We start from the raw sequence: 17,716 nt of genomic DNA, 5'->3' as shown, positions 1-17,716 counted from the left end.
GTTGACCGGAAAAAAAAAAGATTCACGCTTTGAAAAGTAGGTTGAGGGCCACAACCTTGTTGAAAAAGGAGTAACAATGAGTACTCACAAATGGACACACATGGACCGAACTTACTAAACACGAAGTCACTCTATGCTCATTTGTGTACTGATGAGTATGTCACACAGTTTATCTCAAAAATGAAAGACCAATGTGCAATTTGTGCTCTTGAGATGACTCACGGGCAAACTTTTGGTAAACATTGTCATTGAACAACTGACAACCGACATGGAAGAAATGTCCATTTATTCACGCTAAAATCAACGCATAGCAATCTGACTCACACTCGAGTCCTGTGAAGCTGATCAAAGAATCGTTTCTTCTTGTCTTTGCGAACCTACAATGCAAAAGTTGACAAACATTGAAATCCAAAGCGAAAGCATGTGCAAAAGGACAAATTTGAACTTACGTGTGATATATTTCTTCTCAAAAATTGAGCCTTCTTTTGACTCACTTTGAATCATTTCAAAACAATGGACTTTGTGTCTGGTAGTTTAAAAGCTTAATTTATTTTCACATGCGCACTCTCTGTTGCTCTTTCCAAAATTCGGCGATCCCTTGAGACAGAGCCACCTCGGCCAAGCCCCGGCACTCGGTGGGGGTGAAACCCACCAAGGCGGTGCCCTTGGTGCCGAAGCCGTGACCGGCTGCCAGCTCGGCCACCCTCGCACCGATGAGAGACGCTGGAACGTGACAGTACGGCTGCCCCCCCACGCTGTAGCACGACCACGGCATCGTGGCGCTCATTGGGCCCGTCGGACCGCCCGGCACGCTCTCCACGTTGCAGGCGATCTCCACAGCGCCCTCGTGTGGCAAGGCAAGGACTTGGACGCCTGGGAGGCCGCCCGGCGTGGACTCTCTGATGGCAGAGGCGATGCGTCGCCCGACGCTCACATCGTGGGTGTCGATAGTCACGTTGCAGTTCATCACGTAAGGACTGGCCCCAACACCTGCAGCGTTGGAACCATACACAGAGAAGTCAGCCCTTAATAAAAGCTAACTTTAGAAACCAGAAGCTTGGATTGTCGTGAAAATGTTGGTCAATTCAGGAAAATGTTTGTACTCATTTGGATGGCGCATTTGTTATAGCCATGAAAAAAAACCTATCACATTTAGGAAAACCCATGTATTTTGCTGAAGATGTATTGAGGAAACTTTGCGATGGGCATAATTATCATTTGACGAGCAGAATAGTCATGAGAAATGAAACCGCTGAAGAATTCAGGAAAGGCATTGTACAATTTTGGAGAGCAAAATCATTTGCACCAATTACGGCGTATTAACTCATTCAATACCAAGTTTACGTTTTTAAGAGTCAGGACATTCAATCCCAGATACTTAAGTCTTCAATCGATACTTAGGTACATTAATTTCCAGATACTTAAGTATTAGATCAATACTTAAGTACATGAAGGACATTAATTTCCAGATACTTAAGTATTAGATCGATACTTAAGCATCTGGGATTGAATGTCTGGAATCTTAAAAAATTAAAAAACATGAAAATACATCCCTGGCATTGAATGAGTTCAGGAAAGTTGCTATCAGGCTAGTGTGTCGAATTAGGAGTGGAATAGTCATAGAAAATGAGAAAACTACATGTTGAGAAAATGAGCGTCTCTTGTGCTTGGACTCACCAGTGAGGCCAAAGCGTTTGTGCGGCATGGGCCCTACGCAAGGCCTGATGGCATTCAGATCCGGCGTTTTCTTGAACCAGCCCATCTCCTTCCTCCTCTGCGCCAGCCCCCGCTCAAGCGGGGTGTCCGCCCACCCGAAGAGGAAGACACTGGTGCCCGGGACTCGACGGGTTAGGCCCTCAGCGATGGCTGCGGATGCCCGGGATGGACCAAAGTCACAAAGGCATACAAAAGTCAACGTGAGGTGGACATGATCTCACCGCGAGACTCTCGGGCGCAGTCCTCGGGTCCCACGTCCTCCCCCAAGGGGTAGATGGGTACCAGGTCCACGGCACCCAAACACGGGTGGACCCCTGAGTGGGTGCGCATGTCAAACAGCTCACAGGCTTTCTCGCAGGCGGACAGGACTGCCTCCCCTGAAAGACGGTTTTATTTTTTTTTTCTGCCACTGAGGTGACACGACAAGGAGTCAGTACTTACCGATGGCTTCAATACTGGCCACAATTGTGATGACGGAGCGGTTGTAGTCACGGTCATTGAAGATGTTCAGCACCGTTGTTCTGTCTCTTACAAAACCTGCGGAACGGTAGACAAGGCAATACTTGCTCAAAATGGCTGCTTCAAAAACAAAATTGCGCTTTGGAGGCTTGGGACTTTTTGATGCATTCCCTTGTGATTTACTTAAAATGACAACATCATTGTCTGGACAATCTGCTCAATTTTAGCAATATGATAAACGTCTCCAGTTCCAGCTGTGTCACAGTTCGGCATGTATATGGGGATTTTGGACTCAAGTGCAGGCTAGCTCAGAAGCGAGGAGTACAGTATGTGCAGCAGGACATTTAAATAAAAAGCAAAGCGGGAAAGAGGAAGTGGATTAAACATGTGAGCAGCAGATTAAAAAAGACAGGCGGCGCGTACATGATAATGATCTGACAAAGAATGAAAGAAACCAGGGAACTAACTACAAGCCAAACTGACAAGCCAACAAGGAACATGTGGACACGAGACGATTGGTAGAGACAGCTGATTGGTTAACAGCAGGGAGCTGGTTGATAAGGACATGCGGACACAATTAAAACTAAACAAGACACCGACACAAAGGAAAAGAAAACATCAACAAAACCAGAATCCAAACCTAACACAAACCCAGACCATGATAATCTGTGGTGTTGTGGACTTGCCTTGAGAATCGTATAAGGCGGCCTTAGCCACGCTTTCCACCAGGTCCTTCCGGCGAGCCTCTGACACGTTGAGCAGACATGTCACCAGACGTCTTCCCAATGAAGTCGACGTCATGTTTCAGCAATAAAAAGTCTAACGACAATTTAATACCATTAGAGCACAGAACAAGTATTAACACACATGACATGTATGTATACAAGAAGAGATTTAATGAAATGGGAATAAAATGTAAAAGATGAGCAGGAGATTCTGAATTGAAAGACTCCATTTGTTGCAATTTAGGAGACTTTTCCAATTTATGACAGCCATCCATCCATTTTCTATAGTCACTTATCCTCACTAAGTTTGCTGCCATGCTGATGCCTATGCCAGCCGTCATCAGGCAATTGGATTGGGACACCCTGAACAGGCAGTTTTTGCCATCACATCAATCATTTATCTTCTAGCGTTTATTGTTTAGGACCATGGGATGACAACAGAGAATCCAGAGAATACCCACAGCTCAGGGAGAACAAGCAAAAGTGACAAAAGATAGGCCACAACCTGGATTTGAATCCACAGTTCGCAAATCGTAAGGCAAATGTGTTAACCAGTTGGCCGTAATGCAGAATAAAATGAAAGAATGCCCAAATAACTCCACTTAAACGACGTTTTCAGTCCTAAAACATTTAAACCACAATATCAATAATTAGACTTCATTTTAGAAATTCACATCAAAAATTGCAAAATGAATAGCTTGTTCTCTTTAGGAAAGTGTAACATCTACGTGACAAACCTATGACTTGTAAATTTCCTAAGGAGAAAACGCATTTCATTTTGCATGTTCCAACATGTAACTCAAACTTTTTTTATGTTGTGACTTCCTTAACGAATAATAACAATTAAAGCATTTTTTCAGTTTCTCTCCGTTAAAATGCAAATAATATTTAATGCAACAGCAAGTTTGTCTTTTCTTTGAGGAAAGTGCAGTCATCATTTGTGCTCTTTCAGAAAGTTTTAATTATTTTAAACAAAGCGGGAGAATAAATCTCTTTTTGCTGGACCGCAGATAAAATGTATGTTTAACACTTATTTAGTACGGATTGGTTCGTAACACAAAAGTCAGCTTTACCATTTAACATAGTTCCCTGAACCCCGCCCCCATCGTTCGCCGTGTTGTTTATGTTGACTCCTCGTCTCAATACGGAGACAAGAATTTTTCTTTTTGTAAAAACGAAATAGTTTATGAGATAGAATAGTGTGCTCGTGCTAGGGCGGTTCGATTTATTGTCCAGTACTTAAAATGTTCCGTGTTGGAACTCACACCGAATAGCAAAGCAACGTGTCAAGAGTGAAAATAAAGTTGCCCTAAATGTGACACTACGGTTTAACGCTAAAATAAATTTTATAGTCACCAAACGCTCGTGAATCACTTGCTGCTTATCATCGCCGGTGGCAACGCAGTGCACAAAGATCGGGCAAAGTCCAATCTGTCACTAAATACTACTGTGGGTTGTTCAAGTGGCGTGCAGATAGTACATTATATGTTTTAACCCATCTGTGCTTACAATTTTCGCAAATAGTAAATTTAACAGGTCCTAAATTACTAAAGGGGCCTATTATGTTAAACCAAAGATTAGTGCAGTACGTCTCAGTTGAACACGGAAAGAAAGGTGAGGGAACGCTCTTGGTTTGACTTGCACGCTTGCGCCTGCTCTGTTGCCATTTATCGTGTTTGTTTGTTACAGCTGTGCTTTGAATGTGGTTTCTTGTTCCCGCATAGAATCTTGTGTAAACAGAAAGCTGCATTCGACAGGAACATGGGCGCACGCCTGTTGTATTGTTGGCGAAATTGGCGCATTTTTAATCAACAGCGCCTCTCTGTGGGGAAGTCACAGGCAAAGCAGAAGCGGAAGAGAGCAAAATAACCTGTTTTTGCCCAATAGTATCCAATTGTCGCAGAACGGAACTACACGCTACACGCATTACGCAAACTCATTGGTCTAGAGATCGACACGGTACGCCCCTCAACAACGTCACGACCCCAAATGTCGCCCGCCCAGGTTTGGCGATCTACTGCTCTCACTTTTTAGGGCGTTCCCTGAACTAATAAGAGAGGTGACATCCGGTCAAGCGTTTAGTGATGTAGCGTTACATGGATGAAGGCCATCTTGGAACTAAATATGCTGCAATGCCTACTCAGGTAGCTAAACGCCTGCCTCGCGTTGGACTCGAGGTTTGACATGATAGCGGCAGCTACAGCCGAATACGCCACGATGACGACGACCGCGGTGCCGGTGTCGGCGTCGGGCAGCCGCCCGACCGGACTCGCCAAATGTTCGAGCGCGCAGAAGCTGCACAAGCTACTGGCCGTGCCCGGGTGCAAAGCAAACATGCTCAACGATCTGCTCCTCCTTCGGCCCGGAGATGGACACGACGCACAAGCAGACAACGGAGATGGGGGCAATAAGCATGTGGTGTTTTTCCACGGGGACATTCAGGTGAGCACAGCTATCCCACTAAACTGCATTATTAGCATAAGCCCTTCCTGCTCATTAATAATGTAGAATGAGAAAAAATGTCATAAATGCCCGTCAACACAGCACTACAAGATGAAGACTTAAACGGCCTGTATCATGTCAAGTTACTGTTATCATTAAACAATAACTTGGTCACAACGACCATTAATTTTTTTTTCTGAAATCTAGATTATCCTGATGGTGGCTATATACTGTATTTCTAACCCGGAAGTAAGACGCCCGGACACTCGCTGTGACGGCTGCCACGCCCCTTTTGTCTAAAATGAATCAAAACCACCCCTAAGTAAAACAATACGTTGAGAAAAATGTTCACTTTTCTTATTGAACAGAAATTCTGTTAGTAGCCCTTATCAACAGGAGAAAAATGCATGTTCCTTTGATCCAGAACTTTCAGGAGGAGATGTCCTCTCAGGCTGAATGCGCTCCCTGGTTGGCGTGGAGTCTGGAGCAGGTGTGCGTCATGCTGGGCCGCCGCTTCCCTGGGCACCACGTGTGGGTGGTGCGCGCCTCCCGCATGTACCTGCACAAGTTCAGCAGCTACTGCAACTTTGTGGACAGCAACATGTTCGGCGCCCCGGAGCACAGCCCCTACTCATCCGATGGAGGAGCCCTGCGACACCTCAGGTTGGTTACCTCCTTTTCATTGCCTGTCCGTTGCTTTCAGATATGTACAATAGCTGCGTGACAAGCAGAAACGCTATAGACAATCTAGGCCCCCCTGACAAACCTTTGACGCAGGTCTCTGCTGATCCACGGGATGGAGCGAGCCGGCCTTCCAAACGGCATTGCCGGCGCCAACTTCTCCCTGACCCTGGTGGGCTTCAGCAAAGGCTGCGTGGTCCTCAACCAGGTGGTGCACGAGCTGGCCGGCGCCCTGGCCGACACGTCTCTTTCCCACTTTGCCCGAAGCCTTTCGGACATGTTCTGGCTCGACGGCGGGCACCCGGGCGGAAGCCAGACCTGGGTGACGGACAGGGAGCCACTGGGCCAGCTGGCCGCCAGCGGGATCGAGGTCCACGCCCATGTGACGCCGTACGAGGTCCGGGACCCGGCGCGGGCCTGGGTGGGCCGAGAGCATGCGTCTTTTCTTCAGACCCTGGAGGAATTTGATGCGCGCCTGCATCATAAACTCCATTTTGCTGATCAACCGCCCTCCATTGAAAACCACTTTCGGATCATTCGGGAATTCTGAGCCCTTTACAGGTATATGGGGTATATGTACATCTTGACTTTAGTGAGTCCATCTTATTCACAAAAATTCTTGCAATCGCTGGTGGACTGCTTTTTGCTCCTAAATGCACATGGGTTTATTTCGCTGTTCCTTAATTTTTGCTTCCGAAAAATTAATGGCCTATAGAGAGGGTGGAGGGGGTACTAAGCATTTTGCAACGGTGTCTCTTGGCAAAACGAAAGATGTATTTCACAGCCACTCATTAAAACTCAAGTCAAACATTTTCTTTACTTTTAACACCTTCGTTGTAGCTGGGCCAGCGTAAACACAGATGTGATGACTATCGTGTTTGCGCAGTATGAATTAAGCTGCTTGCTGTCACCTGAAAATGTCACCATCGTTGCTCAGGGCTTAGCTAAATGACCAATCACGGCTCAGCCTGTGAAAACGGGTGAGATGTGATTGGTCAAGCAAAGTGTGACATCATTTTCATGTGACTGCAAGTGGGAAAATTGCCACCGTCGAGATGGATTTAAAACGAGTGAATTTTTTCAGCGTCATTTCCTGTTATGCAAACACTACGAATCAAAATGTTTAGGCTAATTGGGCCGCATAGAACATATTATTGTCAAGAACATTTTTGACTTGAGTTCCCCTTTAAGGAAATTGCTCTTTTTGCTAGATTGCTCTCAGGTTTTTGTTGTTTATAAGCTGCCTCAGTGACCTCAAATGGCAGCCCAATTTCACCTTTTTTGAGGATTCCGCTTAAAAAAAAAAAAAAAAAGTGCACGAGGTTGAGCTTTCATTCCTTTTGCTTTTGTTGGAATTTGTGTCTTGGCTCTGTGGAAAGTTGGTTTTCCAGGCACCTTACTTTGACCTATTTTGCCCCCCCCCCCCTTTTTTTTGTCTGACAATTCCTGCGTTATTTAAATTATAGCCTGTGTGTAAGACGTCGACTATTTCAAGGCGCACACGTGCTGAGTTGTGTTTCCAGCACGTTGGCCGCCTTGTTGTCTGCACTTGCCATTTGGAGTGTAACAGTAGGCTGAATAGACAAAACGCATGTTATTCTTGTCTTGTTTCACTCTCGTCTACGGAAAGCAGTCGTGAATGTCATCTCCAAATGGAAAAAGGAAAAAAAAGCGACTGTTCCCACTATCATTGCACTATTGACCATGGCCATCATTATTGCTGAATGTAACTAAGCTAAACATTCCATTTTATCGCCCCATTCAAAGACATTATAGCAATGTGAGAATTGAAACAATCACATGACATTTAATTAAAAATAAATAAATCCATAAAACCTGGCTTTACTTTATATATATTCTTTTTTAGTTTAACCTACTTGCAATGTCAGTCAAACTTTGAACCTTAAAATGTTATATCAAATTTATTTTCCATACTTTTTTATGTATTCCATTGAGCATCCTTGGGTTTTGTTTGATATGATTGCGGGTTAGAATGACCCATGAAATTGTTAGTGTATTTCCTTGAATTTTTCAATTTTGACTACAACATTTTCACGGGAAGTTAAAAACAAATCAGTAGTTTTAAAAGTTGCACCAAGTATTGATTTTTGTTTTTTTAATGAGTTATTTTTATGGCTAGTCATGCCATATCACTGACACTTTCTAGTGTGCAAAAAAATAAATACAAAAAGACAGCCCCCCTCAAAAGGGCACAAGTCAACCACATGGGACAAGGAGGCACATCATTTCTATCATCTTTAATAAGCATTTTAGCACATGGATGGCTAAATATAAATGAGCTTGTGTGAGTGTGCTTGATTACAAAACATTAGCTTGTTGTCCTAAGTGGTGGCAATCTTCAATTAGAATGAGTCCAAAATAAACAAAGAGCTCTGAAGTCCATCCATCCAGCCCCCGCGTTGTCATTTCAAGAAGCTTTTGTCAAAAGTGTGTGCGTGTGCTAGGAAAAACAGCAGGTGTGTCATTTCACGGGGACATAGTATAAAAAAAAAAGGACTATTTCTCCGATTTCGCCTACAAGCAAGCCATAAAATCTGTTTTTTTGCTCATAGTTTTATACCATCTGACACTTTCTGGAGGATATTTATGCATGCACCACATGCACTAAGCCTAATCCAGCGGCTGCCTCTCCGCCTGTGAAAATCAATCCATGCTTTTGGGGACCGCGTGAATGCCAGCAAGTTTCTTTTCATATCTCTCAGGGAAGTAGCCGCAACACCCTAGCTACTCTCTTGGTCGTCATGGTAATTGACAAGTGAAACGGGCTTGGCTGGTTTCCCTGGCAACCTCTGTATTCTTGCAGTTGTATTTTGTCAATTCCACAACTTTGACGACTGACAATCTACATATGAAAAAAAAAAAAAAATAATGTGATTAAGTTAAATATTATTTAGGCAGTCACGCTTACAAGGCTTATGGTTTTCAAGGAAGAACATTTGCATAATATGTCTCCTTTATTTCCTGAGGTGTGTGGATACTGAAGCTTATTTCTTGACCGTGTTTTTTTTTTTTTTTTTTTGGCTTCCGACAACGCCATTGCCTTGAGATACAACTAATATATCCTAGAAGCAGGCTCATGAATCAAAATGATATGACTCCCCTCTCCTCATCAGTTTTAGTATGGGCATCATGATTTCATGCTGCAACTGATTTTATTGTACTTTTCTTCTGTTTGTGGTCTGCGCACCTTGGCCACTGGGAGGCAGTGTAATACAGTCATGCTCCCAAACCAATAGATGACTTCTAAAGAAGCAATCATCATTTTGCAACGAATAATATTTATGCCAAAGTTTTTTTGTGAGTGTACAATTAGCTCTTTCATGAATTTAAAACTTCCTAAACTCAAAACTATCACTGCTAATTGTTTGCATGCCAATTACGTTTTTTATGGTTAGTATTATGCTGAACAGGCCTTTTTTTTTGTAAGGCAACACTCGTGGTTTTAATTGAAATGCAAAATGTTGAATTATGCCCACTTTGACATTAAAATGATGCAACAGATTACAAGCCATATTATTGATTAGACCCCTGATATCTATCCATTTAATGAGTAGATTTGAATAGAAAACAAAAGTAAATTAACAACTAAACAAAAATATTGAGTTAAGAAAAATAAACATTCTACATATGTAAAATAGCACTACTAAAAATTTATTACACATACTTTAATAATTATTTTGTTTTCTATTTAAAATTACTATTAAATAGCTAACTTTTAAGGGTCTGATTTAGGTAATATTTACTCAATACCTAGCATAGTGAAACTGAATTAATAATAGTGTTTGAAATCTGTCACATCATTTATTTTTATTCTTACAGTGTACTTATTGCAAAATCAGTCGAATTGAGCTCCCTGTCATCAGACAGCACTCGTTAACAGCTCCAATGTTGAAACACTTAAGTAAACGGGGTTCCTCATATCTCAAGGCACAAAATTCTACGTCATCTCTGGAGAAAAAGCAGCAGGATTTTGCATTCCAGTTGTTTGTGGATGGCAGCGTGTTCCCCTCACACAAAGGCCACGCTACCAGCATGAGATGAGCACACTTAACATAAACGCCGGGAAACAAGTCCTTCTATTTCACCCCACATTCTACAATCTCTCGAAAAAGCCTTCTGGCGCCCACGTACCTTCAACGCCACCTTCCAACATCACCTCCACTCTGACCTCAATCCAACATCAGTCCTTCCTTATACCTTCCCGCTTCCTCCCATTTCGCAATAAACGACAGCAAATCCACACGGCAAAAACATTTTTCCAACTCATCTGTTCTGCAAATGACATAAAAAAAACATTATAAGCCCAGCACATAAATAAAAAGAATAACATAAAGAGTAAGAAAAGTGAGCAGTGTTTTTTCTTTCCATACGTAAAGATGAAGTGCTGTGTCGAAGAGGAAGTTAAGTGCTGGACGGCGCTTCCCTTTTCTGCAGGTCCACCAAAGAGTAACTCGTTTGAGAAACCGGAGCACTGATAGCACTTTAGGGTAAACTACACGCCACCATAAGGAGTTCAAAACATGTGATCACCTGAGAATCAATCAACACTGAAATACAGAACTGCTTGACATTTTTTTTCTGTTCTAAAAACCCTGAGCTAAATATCAATGCTCAAAAGGTGCGAAATATCAGGAATGTGCTTTTTGTGCTGGCCGTTCTTCACATGGCACTTTTGAATATCAAGTCCACACCGAAGTGGGTTAAACACATACCAAGACTTTTTCTTGACTTGCCGTCACTAGAACGATCATCACTAAGTCATTTTTTCTCCCCGACTGCTCAAGAAAGGGGTGACAATGTTCAACACTGCAAACGTAAGTGGTGCACACATAAAAGTGGTCCAGCCCCTCGTGACGATTGGACACCTGGCACCCCGCCACAAGATAACGGCCCAGCCATTTCACCTCCCCACTGATGGCAAAACAGTTGACCATCCAAACTGTTAGATACGTTCAATATTTACCAGTGAAAATCTTAGTGAGTGCATGGACACCTTGATGCCTTGCATAGACACCAATTGTTGTGTACGTGGTCACCACACAAGAGAAGAAAAGTTACAAGTGTGTGCGGTCTCTCTCTATATATAAACTGTATATAAAACATAGTTAAGATGTTAAAAATAGGTATGTGTGCACTTGCTTGGGCAAATGTGAGCGCCCTTTCATAGAGCTATAGAGATGAAGTGCAGAGGCAGCTTCGTGTACCCCCCCCCCCCCCCCCCCACACACACACACACACACACACACACAAACACACTAAAACTGCCCACCAGCCCTCAATGGGCACTTGCAGTTAAGCATACAAACAGGATCACAAAGGCGGATCAGTAAGACGATTATCTTTGGCTTGTGTTAATCTGGGAATTAACAAATTAAGTGGAGCATAAATAAGTAGCCCCTTGCTCTTAAAAGCATTTTAAAAGGCCCATTTTCTCTTCACAAGTCAGCATCTCCGAGAAGCACCTCCTCGTCCAAGCGGAAGCGTTTGCCATGCGAGTGCGGCGGTGACGACTCCAGGAAGTTCTCCTTGTCCTCGGGTGGAGGCACTGCCCATTTGGCTCCGCAGCTACGCTCGCGGGCGCCACGGGCCGACGCCGGCTCAGGGTGGGCGTGCGGCTGCTGCTGCTGCCACAGCCATGGGTGGGCAATGCACTCGGCCGCGCTGGGGCGGTCCCTGTCGGCAACAGTAGCTCGTTAGTGTGATCGTGTGCGTCCTGTATTTTTATTTATTTATTTTTCCCCAGCCAAGTACACCCCAACCAATGCAAAGCAATTTTATTTCTGTTTAGTAACAAGAAGGTCAGCACACTTTCTTCCCATGGAGTGTTTTGAGATACAAGTTTGATTCATTCCGTGAATAGACAATTCCCTTCGATGGAAATGCAATCAATCTATTCCTGCCTTCAATAAGACCTCAATTTTTTTCAACTACTGAAACCCATAAAAAAACCAATACACTCCAAATAAACTGTAAACAGGAAAATGGGAGCACTAAAGTGTACCTAATGTACAACTGCACATTACGCGCAGACCAAAGCAAAGCTTCTGAAGGAAGGTGAATTGATTCAAAATTTGTACGGCAGATTGGGAAGGAAAAAGGACTGTCGGGAAAGAGACGATGAAGGGATATGGCATAATTGCTACTTTCAAGCACATTCTGAGAAGTGGGAAAAAAAAACATACAAAAACGTTTGTGCGGTTAGGGAGAGTGCAGAGAGTTGTTTGGCGGGTGAACTTTAGAAAAGGAAGAAAAACTGCTGTAAAATGAAACGTTGCGGCGCCCTGAGGCCAACCGTCCTGCAAGGGAATAAAAATGACGTGTATTCTGGGGGGCGAGTTCACACACACATATACAACACGGTGTTGTTGTGACTCACTCGGGCGCTTTGACCAGCAGCTTGCGAATAAAGTCCACGGCCAGCTCAGAAACCCTGGAGAAGGCCTCTAGGCTGTAGTCCACGTTGACTTGCGACACATTCAGGTACGTCTCCTGTTTGTCGTCGCCTGCAAACGGAGACTCGCCCGTCACCAGCATGTAGGTGATGACGCCCACGCTCCTGAGGGAAAGCCAAGCGCCAGCAAATTTATACAACAATAACCACATCCAAGTTGTGGGCTTTGAAGCTTTCACTCACCACAGATCCGTGGATGTTGAGATGGGCTCATAATTGAGGATTTCCGGTGCTACGTAAGGAAAAGACACATTTGGAACCAGCTCAAAATGGACGCCTCCAAGCAAAACGGCTCACTTTCTGATTCAGTTTCGGACATGGCTGCTTGAGACTTTTTCACATGTCACGTCCTCTCATGATGGGCGCGCCGACCTAATTTGGTGTTGATTCGGGAAACGAGCGCTTAGGGCACATTTTTCTCAAACTAACAATTTGCTGCAAAGCAAATGAGCTGTCACTTTAGTTTTGTTTTCTTTTGTGCATGTGCATTTAAACATTACCTTGACAAAAGTTTTTTTTGATGCGGTTTCACAAAAACAGGGTGCCCTTCATGGCAACAAACATTTAGAGTTTCTGTTAGGTTAATGTTTGTGTTTCATTTTTGTAGCTTACCCACATACTCAGGTGTGCCAAGAATCTCCCGGAGCTCTCCAGCCGCACCCAGTCGGCGTGCCAGGCCAAAGTCCACAATTTTAATGTCTCCGGGAGGGGAAAGGCTGGTCAGCAGGATATTCTGGGGCTGAGACACAAAGAACAGTGACTTCGACATCCTGGTGAAACCGAGGTCAAATGTGAAATTAGCCACCTTGAGGTCCAAGTGCACCAGGTTACTCTGGTGGAGGTGATTAACTCCCTCCAGCATCTGCCTGATCAGACGGATGATCTGAGCCTCGGGCAGCAGCTCATCAGACACGCAGTGGTCGAAAATTTCGCCGCCCGCAGCGCTGGTGGAAAGAAAACCTTGTTTGAAAATGCCATCAAATAGTTGGGTACAGTCTATAAAGTCTACTTAATTCTACTAACGACTTCAACTAACCCTTAACCTTTCCTTTTGTTGTCATAGTAACCCAAGGGATTCTCATGTTGACAATCCAATGCTTAAACTGCGTTCTTTGTTTCATTTTTTTCCCTTGACGTTCTGGTCTAGTAACAGCCACCAGCCTATATCTGGCAATTAAAGCCATTTTAGGCACGGGGGGCATAAGATAGGATGGCCCCTTCAAAACAAGCTGAAGGATATAAAAAGGTGGAGTGAGCTTTAATTTTTCAATGAGCAGTGACCTATGTGGCTCTAAAACACATCAGCAGGTTACAACTTCATTACATTTTCTGTGAATAAATAAATATTTGTTTTGTTGAGGCTGTGCAGGAGGCACCATAGCGTGCCCTTGCTTAAGTAAAGGGCGTGTGTAGTGTTGAAAATCAATGCGTACTTGAGCTCAGGAACAATAAGTGTGTATTCAAGTCCTTCAAAGGAATCTCGGTTTCTGTAATGATGGCGGCACAAAGAAGCTATGAAATTTTGGTTCATTAAAAAAGCTCGGGCTGGCAGTGTGGAGTTGACATTTTGGACTACTACACACGATTCATGGACCGTTTCTTAAAAATGGTGACGTGAATCTTTCCCAACTTGAACTGCACTCAGACTTACTATTCTAGCACGAGAACGATGTCGTGGTCCGTCTCATAAGCGGCGTGAAGGTTGACCACCCTGGGGTTGTTCCGGGCCGTCTCCAGGACGGCCATCTCGTGGACCACCTCGGCCCGGCAGTCGCGGCCCCGCCTTCTCTTGCGCAGGAACTTAGCGGCAAACACCTTGCCTGTGGATTTCTCCACACAGCGCTTCACCACGGCAAACTTGCCCCTTGGAGGACCACAAATTCGACATTGAGTCTCATGAAAACAATGAACTGTCCATCTGACTTGGACAGTGCTTTGAAAGGGTTTTACGCAGGTATACGAAAATCTAATTTGATGCTTTTTAATGGGGTGACAAGAACTGTACATTTCCATTGGTTCTCAGTGTTTCACAACATTTTTCAATGATGTTCACCATGTTAAATATTTATTCAGCCAAGTACAGACTAGCCAGTACAAAGCATTTTTGAGAGGAAAAAAATAATCTCTCGGCGTACTGTATTCAGTAACTTCAAAAGAAAGATTGTGTAACCTTGTCTGTTTCATCATCTAATGACAGCGCGCATTCGCATAAAACTTAACAAAGGCATCCAACATTTTTCAAAGGAGTCACTAGAACACAATTAAGCAATTAACTTGATTCATGTGTCAATTCATTTGCACTTAATTTTAAAATAAGATGTATTGTTCCAGCGTGTCTCGCTATTTAAAAGAACTAAATTTCCTTTGCAGATGTCAGTAAAAACCCACTTTTAATCTCACAAACCCCCACTGCTTCCAATAGGGGCTCCTTTGGGCACATCCCCTAATAGTATATATATCAAAGTTCCAAAAAAATGCTTGATAAGGCTAACATTCTGTTTGGTTTTGGGAACGCGTCCATGGGCATTTTGGTCCATCCTCTAAAGAAGATATTGGGCATCGAATTTTATATTTTTCAAACAAACTGCCATCTGGGGTTGGATTTTTTTTTCTCCCAACCAAATTTCCAGCGCTTGCTATTTGAGTGTTTTTTTGGGGGAGGGTTATGTTTGGAAACCCTCTGTTGCATGGGCACATATGCTTGCACAAACTGCTTCCCTTTTGTTGCATGGTTTAACTAATGTGAAACTCAAGAGTGCTCAAGAGTGCTACAAGTGGAAAAACTTTCCATGTGACACAATACAAGCTGACCCTTAAATTTTCAGGCATGGAACAACCACATGAAGAAAAAGCAAGTTACGTGTTTGATTGGTTTTTAGTGAGGGCCCCCCATCTTTCTTTTAAAAAAAATAGGCAGAAGTGTGGCACTAAAAGTATTTCAATGGGATGAGAATGTGTTCCCATCAACTTGTCATAATGTCAGACACTTTTGACTGTAGAAATAACAGGAGGCAAACCGCTAGAACTGGTTGGACAAAGTTCATGTTTACCACTCATGGGCAAGAACAGAGTGTGAAAGCGACCTAGATTTGCACTAAGGTAAGTAACATGATACCACCTTGTACTGTACTGTGGCGGGAGAGCAAATACCAATAATACCTTTCAAGAAATCCCTCCTTTCATCAACTTCTTTTCAGTGTTTTGTTGAAAGATGTGTGATCAAGATCAGCATCTTAAATTGCACGGTTAAAAGATGTGGATGTTTCAAAGTCAACTGGTAGGCTCAGGGACAAATCTGAGGTCAGAGGTTTCGAGGCGCTTATCTCCCGGCCGGGCAACATCAGTGTAATTATTGTGTATCTTAATTCAATATCATCCCACTATAGTTTAAGAGAACTAAGGAGGTGTTATGTTCAATAAACGTGTTGCATGTTAATACACGTCTCCAACTTTTAAAAAAAATGACACATTATACAATAAATAAACAAACAAACACATTTTAAGGGGGTGTAGGATTCAATTTTGGAGCACTTGAGCACACCCTAAAACTAGGCTAGAAACACCCATGGCTGTCATTAAAAGCAAAATGTGTAGTATTTTGGCACTGCATTTGAGATGAAAGCGAAATTCTTGGTTGCAAATGACCAATGACCAGGCATCAAAAGTCCAAAAGTGCCCTATATATAAGAGGAAAATATTAGCTTACTGAGAACACGGTGTTTTATTTTAAACAACAGTCCATTTTTTACATAATAGTAGATTATCTTTTTAATCTCTTTTAAAATGCTTGTCTTAAAAACAATGATACTAGTACTTAAGACTTGGAATTTTTGTATTGATCTAATCTTGGCAGAGTTCAACTTCACATTACAAAATTACAAACTTTGATTCTGTTAAATCGCTTTTTGTTTTAGTAAAGACTACGACATATATATATATATATATATAATTTTTTTTTGCATAAAAAAAACTTTAAAAAACGTGACATCATTATTACACGACAATGTTTAAAGTAAGAGGAAAGTTTTGGAAACTCACCTTCCTAACTCGCCGGTGACTTCAAAGACGGCGTCCAAAGGTTCGGCGCTTATCGGCGTGTGACTTTCGGCCAGAAGTCCGCCGGTGGCGGCGGCCGGCCCGCTTCGACTGTCCAGCCGCCTCCGAGACATCTTCACCACCGGCCTCGGCCCAAACAACCGGAACGCGACCAAACAGGAGGCAGTGGAAGGAGGATGCGGGATGGGCGAGGCGAAGCTAACACCGCCGGCCGCCGGCTGCTACTGCTTCCATGCTAGTCCGTTTAGCTTCCGGCTGCGGTAAGCTCGACGCTCGATTTGGTCAACTTAACGGAGGAGGAGGAGCTCGCCTTACAAAAAAGACTCTCAACCTCATGGCTCTCCATCGGTTCGCGCATCCAATCGCTCGTCGAGGGCTCGAATGACTTCAAGTTCTCGCTGATAGACCTTTCCGTGTTTTTGTTTTGTTTTGTTTTATTTTTGCCTGTTTTTTACGACCTTGTTTGACACTTTTCTCGACACGTCACTGCTCCGCGCATGCGTAGTGTTCTGTTGCTTTATTTGAACGGGGAAAAAACCGGAAACGGATACAAACCAAATTTTTACAACACATTTGAAAAATTTAAAACTAAAAACACAACTGAAATCGACAGTAATGAATACAAATGAATTAATGTGTATGTTTTTTCCAACTAGCAATCAAAACTTAAATTTATTATGATACAAGTATTGTTTTTTGAAAACGCTTGAGTCTTTAATACGTAAATGTGACAGCAAGCTGTCTAAATATATAACTTTTAAGTTATTCATTGGGTTGTTTACTATTATTAACTTTCGGTGTGACTCAATAAAGGGGTTGATTTTTTTTTTTTGGTTATTCAAAAACTTGAACATATTCATTGATTAAATTTAAACTGGGTGGTCGCGCTGTTAATGTACTGTATCTTTATTAATGCTCATTACGGGGCATGTGAAGTAGACCAATTGAATATTAAAAACAAATGTTGTACTTCTGTGGCTTTTCTTGTGGCAGTTCTTCCGTTTGATTTAAAACTAAAATTTAAATATTAAAACATATTCAACTACTGTCCCCTGCCTACTGCCCACAGACAGCCGGGATAGGCACCAGCCATCCTAGTGTGTGGATAATTGGCAAAATAATTCTTACTTTATCAGTTATAAATTGTTGACTGTCAACTGCAGAT

The 17,716-nt window shown here is 43.0% G+C and overlaps 3 protein-coding genes across 4 annotated transcripts; 1 reads left to right on the top strand and 2 right to left on the bottom strand.

The window, feature by feature from the left end:
• Window positions 1-269: 269 nt before the first annotated feature.
• ftcdnl1 (formiminotransferase cyclodeaminase N-terminal like 1) lies at window positions 270-4,413 on the bottom strand. Of its 2 annotated transcripts, none has more exons than XM_088414252.1 (6): window positions 4,257-4,413; window positions 2,862-2,994; window positions 2,158-2,253; window positions 1,938-2,093; window positions 1,678-1,866; window positions 270-990 (listed from the first exon to the last, which is right to left on the bottom strand). In XM_088414252.1, the coding sequence occupies exons 2-6, from the start codon at window positions 2,974-2,976 to the stop codon at window positions 554-556; spliced, it is 993 nt and encodes a 330-aa protein (XP_088270378.1). In that variant the 5' UTR covers window positions 2,977-2,994; window positions 4,257-4,413; the 3' UTR covers window positions 270-553. The 2 variants fall into 2 exon arrangements, with proteins under 2 accessions (XP_088270378.1, XP_088270379.1); XM_088414253.1 differs by lacking the exon at window positions 4,257-4,413 and adding an exon at window positions 3,974-4,182.
• Window positions 4,414-4,557: 144 nt separating this feature from the next.
• c5h2orf69 (chromosome 5 C2orf69 homolog) lies at window positions 4,558-8,426 on the top strand. Its single transcript, XM_088414254.1, has 3 exons — window positions 4,558-5,342; window positions 5,767-6,005; window positions 6,120-8,426. The coding sequence occupies exons 1-3, from the start codon at window positions 5,085-5,087 to the stop codon at window positions 6,571-6,573; spliced, it is 951 nt and encodes a 316-aa protein (XP_088270380.1). The 5' UTR covers window positions 4,558-5,084; the 3' UTR covers window positions 6,574-8,426.
• On the bottom strand, window positions 8,267-17,032 carry stk17b (serine/threonine kinase 17b (apoptosis-inducing)). The gene is made up of 7 exons (XM_088414251.1): window positions 16,534-17,032; window positions 14,147-14,359; window positions 13,301-13,439; window positions 13,108-13,234; window positions 12,679-12,727; window positions 12,421-12,600; window positions 8,267-11,717 (listed from the first exon to the last, which is right to left on the bottom strand). Exons 1-7 carry the CDS (start codon window positions 16,662-16,664, stop codon window positions 11,480-11,482), a joined length of 1,077 nt encoding a protein of 358 aa, XP_088270377.1. The 5' UTR covers window positions 16,665-17,032; the 3' UTR covers window positions 8,267-11,479.
• Between the last annotated feature and the right edge of the window lie 684 nt (window positions 17,033-17,716).

This window comes from Hippichthys cyanospilos, chromosome 5 (genome assembly GCF_059441005.1).
Source record: "Hippichthys cyanospilos isolate Australia breed blue-spotted pipefish chromosome 5, RoL_Hcya_1.0, whole genome shotgun sequence".
NCBI classification, from domain to species: Eukaryota; Metazoa; Chordata; class Actinopteri; order Syngnathiformes; family Syngnathidae; genus Hippichthys; species Hippichthys cyanospilos.
Note: the sequence above shows the minus strand (reverse complement) of the source record. Positions and strands in the feature narration are given on the sequence as shown.

What these genes read in the sequence shown, in the direction of transcription:
- stk17b (XM_088414251.1), bottom strand. Translation starts at nt 16,664, where the DNA reads ATGTCTCGGAGGCGGCTGGACAGTCGAAGCGGGCCGGCCGCCGCCACC. An exon ending in TGGCACACCTGAGTATGTGG is followed by an intron (nt 12,728 to 13,107) that starts GTAAGCTACAAA and finishes TTCCTTACGTAG; the next exon opens with CACCGGAAATCCTCAATTAT. An exon ending in CTGCTGGTCAAAGCGCCCGA is followed by an intron (nt 11,718 to 12,420) that starts GTGAGTCACAAC and finishes TGTTGCCGACAG; the next exon opens with GGACCGCCCCAGCGCGGCCG.
- ftcdnl1 (XM_088414252.1), bottom strand. Translation starts at nt 2,976, where the DNA reads ATGACGTCGACTTCATTGGGAAGACGTCTGGTGACATGTCTGCTCAAC. An exon ending in CGCCTTATACGATTCTCAAG is followed by an intron (nt 2,254 to 2,861) that starts GCAAGTCCACAA and finishes ACCGTTCCGCAG; the next exon opens with GTTTTGTAAGAGACAGAACA. An exon ending in CAAACGCTTTGGCCTCACTG is followed by an intron (nt 991 to 1,677) that starts GTGAGTCCAAGC and finishes CCAACGCTGCAG; the next exon opens with GTGTTGGGGCCAGTCCTTAC.
- c5h2orf69 (XM_088414254.1), top strand. Translation starts at nt 5,085, where the DNA reads ATGATAGCGGCAGCTACAGCCGAATACGCCACGATGACGACGACCGCG. An exon ending in TTTTCCACGGGGACATTCAG is followed by an intron (nt 5,343 to 5,766) that starts GTGAGCACAGCT and finishes CCTTTGATCCAG; the next exon opens with AACTTTCAGGAGGAGATGTC. An exon ending in GGAGCCCTGCGACACCTCAG is followed by an intron (nt 6,006 to 6,119) that starts GTTGGTTACCTC and finishes CCTTTGACGCAG; the next exon opens with GTCTCTGCTGATCCACGGGA.